At 32.3% G+C, this 10,070-nt stretch overlaps 1 protein-coding gene across 2 annotated transcripts in view; it reads right to left on the bottom strand.

Moving 5' to 3' along the window:
• LOC131151608 (chloride channel protein CLC-d) overlaps positions 1 to 7,184 on the bottom strand; it is a 47,817-nt gene extending 40,633 nt beyond the window's left edge. Inside the window, exons 1-2 of one of the 2 annotated variants that reach the window (XM_058102868.1) lie at positions 6,710 to 7,184; positions 6,510 to 6,582 (exon numbers count right to left, since the gene is read on the bottom strand). In XM_058102868.1, coding sequence (XP_057958851.1) covers positions 6,510 to 6,582; positions 6,710 to 6,886 — 250 coding nt within the window. In that variant the 5' untranslated portion in view covers positions 6,887 to 7,184. The remainder of the gene's footprint in view (positions 1 to 6,509; positions 6,583 to 6,709) is intronic. The other variant, XM_058102869.1, reaches the window with a different exon arrangement.
• Between the last annotated feature and the right edge of the window lie 2,886 nt (positions 7,185 to 10,070).

Genomic DNA, 10,070 nt, shown 5'->3' on the forward strand with positions numbered 1-10,070 from the left:
AGGATTAAGGATCCAAAAACTAGTTTCCATCTTGTTTTTGAAAACAGAAACAAGAAATTGTATCATGTATTTATTATACTCAAAAACACATTTGGTTAGTGGTTTTCGAAGTTGATCCTAGTGGAAATTTGTTGATAATAATAATAATAATAATTCATTATTATTAATATCATTAAAAAGTGGGTTATAGACCCATACACCATATATAACCTTGGTTCTATCCTCCTCCTCAAAATAATTAATTAATAAGGTGAATAAAGTCAACCTAAATTGTAAAGGTTTCAACCTATAAATAGGTTATGAAAACGATTATGAGGCTCCTTCGTGTGTTACATAAAGCCATAGTTATTTATCAAATATCCACAGCAATACAATCAATGACCAATCACTTCAAGCAAATAAACTTTCAAACCCCAAAATTTTTGAGAGGCCTGGTAGGGAAGTGAGCTACATTGTGGTGATTATTGCTTAGGACATTTCAAAGCCTATGTCATCATTAGGAGTCCTTCTTTTAGCTTCGATATATCTTTATTCATATTGTTGTATAAGTTCTCTGATTGTAATATAGGTCTAAGTTACCTCGGTTCTACCCCCCCCCCCCCCCCAAAAAAAAAAACAACCCAAAAATAATTAATTAATAAGGTAAAGAAAGTCAACTCAATTTCTAAAATTTTAAGCTGTAAATGGGTTATGAAAAAGATTTCTAGGCTCCTTTGCATAACTATTATTAGCCCCAAAGTTTCATTAACCATGTTTTGAAAATAACAAACTTTTTTGAACTAATGGCTTTGTGTTTAAGTTGTTCTTTTACAGCTTTAAGCCACTATAGTTGAAGAGAAGTTGAATTGAGAAAAGACAATGAATACTTTAAATTCATTTATTTGTAGTATTTCTTTCTCAATTGTATTATAATTTATTTTGTAAATCATGAGAAAATATAAGGCATAGCACTATTGAGATAAAAAAGGACAAATCGGATCAAAAGTAGACCGAACCTGGCCTTTGTGCCAGGGGCGGTCAACCGGCCCCTAAAGGCAGTCGACTCGTCTGGCAAATTTTTCCTCCAATGGTCACTTTTCCCTCTCTAACGGCTAGTAAGCGGTTGACCGGACCCAATAAGCAATCAACCAGTCTACAAGCCGAAAAGGCTCCAACAAGCAGAAAATGGGTAGTTTGTATCCAAACTCTATATATATGTCTTCCTAAGCCTTAAGAACGTTAGAAAACAGACCTATACTAAAATTATAAGTGTTTCTCTCTTAATCTCTCTTTGTGCTTTCATTAGTTCAATCTTTGAGAGAAAAACTCTTGAGCCTTATTCTTGATTATTCATTGAGAGTTTCTTGTGTGAGCTTGAATTGAAATCATTTCTTATGAGGAATTTTCTATTGTAAGCCCTTAGTTGTAATTGGTTCCTTGGTCTCCGTCAAAACAAGGATTGTATTTGGTTTCTTTGGTCTCCGAAAAACAAGGGGATGTAAGTGGTATCATTACTGCCGTGAAAGCAAGGGATTTTAGTGGAACCTCAAGACGATTGGTCTTAAGAGAGTGGATGTAGGCCGATTACTGAACCACTATAAATTTGTTCACAATTCCCCTTCCCTTCTCTCTTTAATTACTTTCATATTATGTGGTTTCCTTGATTGTTTTAATTGCTTTAAATTTTTTATCAAATTTTATTAAACCCAATTCAGCCCCCCTTGGGTTGCCTTTGGGTCAACAATTGGTATCAGAGCTAGTTCCCTACCATTAACTAGGGCAGAGCACCAATGGGAACTCTCGCTTGTGACCATGTCACCGAAGCAAGACTATCCATTCATTGGTGTGGGTGCATTGGTGGAGAAGATGGCCTGCTAGTCTAATAGGTACTGTTGATGGACAACATAACTCAGGGATGACTGACTTATGATCTGTGTCAATTGGTATCAGAGCTAGCACTCTTCTTTAAAAAATAAAAAATTTGTACTTAATATTCTTTCAATGATCCATGGCAACCATCAAAATTGGCATTAAGGGATTCTCCACTGTTACACCTTCATTCTTTAATGCAAAAGAGTTTGTATAGTGGGAAAATAGGATGACTATTTTTATAAACTCCCTAGACTTTGAAATTTAGGATGTTATCCAAGATAGATACGATCCCCTAACCATTGTAGAGAATGGTGAGACCAAACCTAAACCTAGACACTTGTGGAATGAAAACGAAAAAACGCATGCATCAAATAAATTTTAAAGCCATGAACATTTTGCATTGTGCATTAGACCACAAAAAATTTAATCGCATCAATGAATATACCTCTGCTCATCAAATTTGGCACATACTTCATGTAACCCATGAGGGAACTTCTAGGATAAAATTGTCTAGGATAAATATGCTTGTCATGGAATATGAAATGTTTATGATGCATTCAAAAAAGAAAATTAATAATATGTTTACAACGTTTACTAATATTATTAATGCTTTAAAATATCTTGAAAAGAATTATACTAATTTTGAGTTTGTGCATAGAATACTTAGGTGCTTGCCAAAAGAATGGAAGGCCAAGAAGACCACAATCAATAGACCTATAAGAACTTCCTTGTGAGGAGTTGCTTGGGCCCCTTCCTGCTCATGAAATGGAAGCAAAGAGGACGATGGACTCAAGAGACAAGAAGAAAAAATTTGTACTTGCCTCAACAAAAGAAATGGGGGAAGAAGAAGGAGAAGATAGTGATGAAGAAATTATGCTTATCACCAAAAAGTTCAAAAGATTCCTCAAATAGAAGGAAGACGAAAAGAATGAAGAATCAAGCAAACAAGAGAACATAACTTGCTATGAATGCAAAAAGCTGGGCACCTTCAAATTGAATGCCCATATCTCAAGAAGGAAAGGAGGAGATTCAAGAAGAAGGCTTTCAATGCCATTTGGGAAGATAGCGACTTCGAATCGAACTCCGACAAAGAAATAGTGACTCTTTGCCTCATGACCATTGAGGACAAAGATAAGGTAAGCCCTTTATCCGTGAATGAAAATTTTCAAGATAACTAACTTAATACCCTTAAATTTGGAGCTTAATTGAATATACCTTTTTTGAAAAATGAAATTTGGGCTTTGTTAAATCTTTTAGCATTTTTCAAAATAAATTCTTTTTGTCCAAGGTTTCATCTAAAATAAGGGATTCAAAATTGCTTTTAAACTTGTGTTCTTGTTTTTTCCCTTAAACTGTTTGACATATTCGTTTTTATGATATTTCATGAAAATCTCTTTGGAAATAGAATGGAAAATGAGTGAAATGTTGATTTATTTTTATTTTTTTTTTTATTTTTTTTTTTTGTTTTTGACAATAAAATGGAAATTTTATTGAATGTTGAGCATGATGATGAAATTTTAAAATTCTCTTTTATTGAAATGCTCATTGTGAAAACCTTGCAAGACTTTTTTATATGCAATGGTTTAGGGGGAGCATGCTCTAAAATTAAATATCATGACTTTAAATGTTTTGATGATCATTTTGGAATGTGAGCTTAAATGAATATCATGTCTTAATTAAGCATATCTTGTTGACGAATATCGTATACCTTGACCATATTGGATATATAATGATGAGTTGAGCTTATTTTGTTGAAGAATGTTGAATATATTAATGATGTGAAAAACATGCTTAAATGAATACCTTGTTGTAGTTATTGAGCTTATTGGTAATTGAGCATTTTATTGTTGAATTTGATCTTGATTGGATATCATGATGAGTTGAGCATATTCAAAATTTTGTTGGTAATATTGAAAATATATGAATGAATATTTTAATTGAAAATAATTGGACATTTTTGAAAATTCTTGTTGATGATAATTACTTTGAGAATATTGAATATATCTTGTGGCGGAGAATATTTGAGCATATAGAACATGTAATTGATCATATTGAATATCTTGATGCTTCTTGAGAAAATTAAGAAAAATTTTAAGACCCCCCTTTTAAAACCTTTTGATATTTACCAAAGGAAAGCAAGCATTTTTGAAAAGTCTTATTGAGAAGATGAGCACTATTGAGAAAATGATTGCAAACCTTGGATGATTTGATCATTGTGAAAATGGCAACTTCTTGAAATTCATGATCTTTGTTGAATCGTGATAATATGATAGAAGCTTTGAAAATCATGAATGTATGCACTTTGGTTCAAACTTGATTTTCAAATTGTAAATCATTTTGCAAAATTCTTACCACTATCTTTTCCTTTTGATATTCACAAAGGGGGAGAAATTTTCAAGCATGGAAAGTTCGTTTTTAAGTTAATTAGTATCAATTGTCTTTTATTTGACTTATGATCAACAACAATTGGTATCAATTATTTTATGACCGTGCATTAATTTGGTAACATCAGTCGTCACAATTTTGACCATGCTAATTTTTTTTATGTGGAGCATATTGGTGTATTTTTATGATGAACATGTTGTAATTGAAACATTGTGCTTTAATGTTAGAATCATTTGCCCCAACTGTCATACTTCGGTTTTGATGATGTCAAAGGGAGAGAGATAAGAAAATTAAGAACTTGTGTGTGATTTAAATGCTTTATTATTTGTTCATATTTTTGCAAATAGTTTTTCATCATCAAAAAACGGGAGATTGTTAGTTCCAAGGTTTCATTAACAATGTTTTGATGATAACAAATTATTTTGAACTAATGACTTTGTGTTTAAGTTGTTCTTCTACAGGTTTAAGCCATTATAGTTGAAGAGAAGTTGAAGAATTGAAATAAGATTATGAAGACTTTAAATTCATTTATTTGTAGTATTTCTCCCTCAATTATATTGTAATTTATTTTTTAAAATCATTAAAAAATATAAGGCATAGCACTATTGAGCTAAGACTAGACAAATGGGATCAAAAGTAGGCCGAACTCAGCCTTTGTGCCATGGGCGGACAACCAACCACAAAAGCAAAGGCCAGAGGCGGTTGATTGGCCCCTAAAGGCGGTTAACTAGCTTGGTAAGTTTTGTCTGCAACAGTCACTTTTCCCTCTCTAATGGTTAGTAAGCAGTCAACCAGTCTACAAGCCAAAAAGGCTCAAATGGGTAGAGAACAACTAGTTTTCATCCAAACTTTATATATATGCCCTCCTAAGCCTTGAGAACGTTAAAGAATGAACCTATACTAAAATTCTAAGTGCTTTTTCTTTCATTCTCTCTTAATCTTTCTTTGTGATTTCATTTGCTCAATCTTTGAGAGAAAAACTCTTAAGCCTTATTCTTAATTATTCATTGAGAGTTTATTGTGTCAGCTTGAATTGAAAATCATTCCTTGTGAGAAAATTTTTGTTGTAAGCTCTTAGTTGCAATTGGTTCCTTGATCTCCATCAAAACAACGATTGTATTTGATTTCCTTGGTCTCCAAAAAAATGGGACGTAAGTGGTGTCCTCGCCGCCATGAAAGCAAGATGTTTTAGTGCAACCTCAAGACGGTTGGTCTTGAGAGAGTGGATGTAAGCCAATTGCCAAACCACTATAAATTTGTTTGCAATTCCTCTTCCTTTCTCTCTTTACTTGCTTTTATATTGTGTGGTTTACTTGATTGTTTTTAAATGCGTTAAATTTTGTATCAAGCAATCTTAAATTTTATTAAACCAAATTCAACCCCCCCCCCCCTCTTCTTGCATTACCTTTGGGCCAACAATAATGCCATCCAAAGGATGGTACAGCGCAGTGAGCAACTATCTTATTTCTCACTCCACTATAATTTCATCAGTCATTCAGTTTTTCCTGTATCAACATTTGTTGATCTTCATTTTATTTCCTATTTTCTGCCTCTAAACTCCACAAATTCTACTTGCAATGATTTTGGAGGAGTCTCCACAAACCATTACCCCTCTCCGTATTATACTTAGGACATCATAACTGTCCCCGCATCATGATTCTCCTCAAGTGAGAACTCTCCTGAAAACTCAAATTCAAGGATAACTGCAAATATTGACTGTTATTTAATAGATGACACCGCAGGCTGACAAGAGTATTGCATCTCAAACAGAAAAATAAATAATTATAACTTCTTTTTGCTCCAAGAGCTAAAATGTAACCAAAACATGAAAAAAGAGCAAATTTCAGATAGAAATTAGACTAAAGCGAACCAAAATAATTTCGAATCCAGAACCACTGGATTTTTATTTTTTTTTTCTCAAAACTTACATTACCATATTAAAGCAATATATATGCCAGTTCCTAGCATTGAAAACATTAAATCCTAAAAAATGTTCATCATCTCAACCTGGTTATTTTCTAATCCTTTGGGATCTGGGTGCCAGGCAAATGTAGATGTAATGAGACAATTTTAGCATTTTAATTGTTTTCCTTGGCACCAAAATGAAAAGTCTCAAAGTTTCTCCTTGTGGGAAAGCAAAGCTTCAATTTTAAGATATAATGGATCAAACTACAATTGTCAGCCTAATTCAAAATGAAGAGCACAAAAAAGGAAATATTAACGGCAAGAGTCAACAGGCATGAAAAGACAATAAAATAAATCAATATCCTCACCGATACCAATAAGCAGCGAAAAGAACCACTTCACACCAACATAATATGCTACGTGCAACTTTCCTCTCTGCGCCTATAGATCTCAAACAACAAACGAACTGTAAGAACAATGCCCATATATATATAACATAAAAAAATTCAAATATCGGCAAAATTCAACTACTGGAGAAAAAAAAATTATGAAAACTTGGAGACGAGACCTGTTCTTCTCTGTAGGCATAATTCTCAATGACTTCGTAGTCAAGACTCTCGACACTGCTTCCATCAACCTTTCTGGAGACGCCAACCTCGTCTAATTCATCTTCATCAGAATTCGGCAGCCGAGACCACACGAGCTTCGCGGTCTCGATTCCGTTCTGAAAATGATTCGATAACATGATTCCGCCGGAACCCTAACAATTCACAAGTCTCGACCTGCGACCCACTACGATAAAGATACGAGGCCACGCAGCATTGGAAGCTCGGTCGCTCACTGATCGAGATGTGTAGCGCCGCGGATCCAAAATTGAAGAAGCAGAGATTTGATCCGGGCCAGAACGGGCTGCGATTGAGGGAAGACAATTGCTTTCACTAGAAGACCGTGAAATTTGTGAGATGGGCTGGCATTGGCGTAGAATCGTCGTTCCTAGACGACTCTCTCTCTCTCTCTCTCTCTAGACCATCGTCCCATATTTGACCTTCGTCCGATTATATTGACTCAGATTTCAATTTCCTTCGAGCGGAGGGGTTGTGCATCTGAGTTCGTTGATTTTCCTGATCGTTCTCGACCAAAAATGGTAATGGACGGCCAGATTGCATTATTTTTTGGCAGTTGACGCTTACACCCGTCTGATTAACGAGAGGGCCCCAAAGGGTGTAAATAGTTTATGAAATGAAGATGTAGAGAATGATTTCTCAGCTGTGGCATTTGGTAAATGGGCAAATGGGCAATATGCAGTGCGGTCGGACCGAAGCCATACTTGGCCACGATCATTATCAAAATGCTCTTTAAAATGACGGAAATTTCTTAATAAAACTATAATTTTAGGAAATTATTTAATAACTGTTAGAAAACATAAATAAACTCCAAAAAATGCTGTTCATCGCGCAGCAGTGGGCCGATCTTGCCTTCGATTTTGGGCTAATAAAGGGCTGCAAATGAGGCCCAGCAGGGGCCCAGTCCATTTGATTGGACCCATTGATGATGACCATGCACCGAACCAAAACCAATCATTGATCGCACAAAACTCGCCTGCATTCAATTTGAGGATCCTCCGTCACTAAACGGAACCACCTCAAAAGCGCCCTTCAAAAAACTGACGAAATCAGTGGGGCCCGCAAACAATGGTTGCTTTGCAAATCATCTTACATGGCCATTGGGCCGATGTGTGCGTATTCCCAACTCTCTCTTTTTAAAAAAAATTTAAATACTTATAAGAAAATAATAAAAAAAATTAAATAGTATAATAATATTTTTTATATTTGTAGATCGAGATATTTTGAGATAATTATTAATTATTATGCCGATAAAATTGACATAATTATATGATTGTGTTTGAGAGCATTGATTTCAAACCATAGATTTAGATTTGCACAAATTTCAATACTACATTTTATCTGAATCCAATATAACTCTAAATTTAAGGTCTCGACAAATACAGGGCAAGTGTATTTTGAGATAATTCTGAGTAGTTAAAAGAGTATTTTGAAAATAATCGCCAGTAGTTATAGGGATAAATTGGATTTTTTGAAGATGAAATAAAAGGAAAATACCCTTTATAGTATTAGAGAATAGTATTTTAGGATATTTGTGGACAATTAAATAAGTACTTTGAAATACTCTTAGTTGATATAAATATAAATTTGGCATTTTTGAAAATTACAACAAAGGGAGAATCCCGTTTATGTCATTAGAGAAGATTAAGGGTCATTGTCAAAAAAATATTATTTGAACGAGACAAGAGCTAAAATAAAAACAACCAAATTAAACAAATATTTCTTTCAAAAAAATAACAATTTAAAAATATAATTAAATTGATAAAAATACAAATTAAGAATATTACAAAATTTATTATAATTATTTTAATTAATCATTAAATTACAAATCTCCGTGTCTATTTCTCCAAAAGAAAATTTTGTTTTAGATGAAGATAAAAAATATATTAATAATATTTTTGAATGGAATTTATTACTTTCATATTTTTCACAAATTTTATAAATAATTTTATTTCATAATATATAAATTAATGTCATCATTCAAATATTAGATAAAATGAAATTATTTAGTCCAAAAAATTTAAATTATATATATTGAAGTAATTGTCTAAAAAACTAAAAATGCGTAAAATTTAGAGTTTCTTCAATATTATCTCTATTTTGATGTTTTCTGTTTTTTCCTTTTGTTATTGTACAAAGAAATTATGACAAAGCAGTTGTATGTTTTACTATTTTTTTTAATTTCCAATGTCGGCTTTCAATTGTTTTTGAAAAAAGTTGAAAATAAGTTTTCATACATTTTAGATATTTCAGCAACCTATTCTTATAGTACTTTAATATTCTCAATCAACTTTGTTAATAAAAAAAAATTAGTTTAGATATATTTTTTAATTAAAATAAAAATAAAATAAACACATAAATTTAAAACATAATTGAAAAATATTGATAATATTTTAAAATTTGACAAAAAATTAAATCTATTTTATAAATATTTTTTTTATTTTTTGATTGCCATGTAATTGTTTGTAGTTGTAAAAATGGGTTTTGTAATATAGTATTTAAATTATTATAATAATTTTATTTTATATTTTTAAATATTTTAATCATATTTGTTTACTTTTATTGCTTGAAGGACAAAAAGGAGCTTACTTATTCAATCAAAATTTTAGTTTATTGTCTTTTCACAAATATTATAGAGTGCTACTTTTTTTTTCTTAAATTTTATTTTTGCTCTTTAGTTTTCTTTTATGATTTCGTTTTCATAAATTCTGACGAGAAATAGTTTAATTTTTGAAAAATAACTAAAAACTTGTAATACGAGCAAACATTAGTGATTGAATTTATATTGGGGCTGAAGAGCGGAAAGCCCATGTGACACGAAAATTTGGGCTGGGTTTGTAAATTCACCTCAAGTGGCTATGGGCTTAACAGTTGGGCCGAATCCAGTAGGAGTGGTGAAGGCCGAGAAGATCCTAGCCTAGTACCATCAAATCAGCAGCCATCAGAGTCATGGGTGGGTGAATGCAACAATTGCTTGGAGGTCAAGTAGGTGTATGATGCCTAATAAATCCAAAGGGTGACGTAGAGTTAATGATCAATAATTAGTTACAAATTCGGGTGTATAAATTTATATATTAATTGATGATACCAACCAACTTTGCTCTCAATTTAGCGCTAAAAAATCTTAGAAATTTATAAATTAAAGAAGGCTTTCTGTGGGTTTCGATTTTCTAAATTAAAAGATTCATGAATATTTTTTATTATAAAAATTATAAATATAGTGACATTGAAAAAAACATAAAGACATGTGAGTTAGAGTGCGTTTTTTGAAATATTTTTACTTTCTTTTTAGTTTGATCTATTATT

The sequence above is a fragment of the Malania oleifera genome, chromosome 3, assembly GCF_029873635.1.
Source record: "Malania oleifera isolate guangnan ecotype guangnan chromosome 3, ASM2987363v1, whole genome shotgun sequence".
Classification (NCBI taxonomy): Eukaryota; Viridiplantae; Streptophyta; class Magnoliopsida; order Santalales; family Ximeniaceae; genus Malania; species Malania oleifera.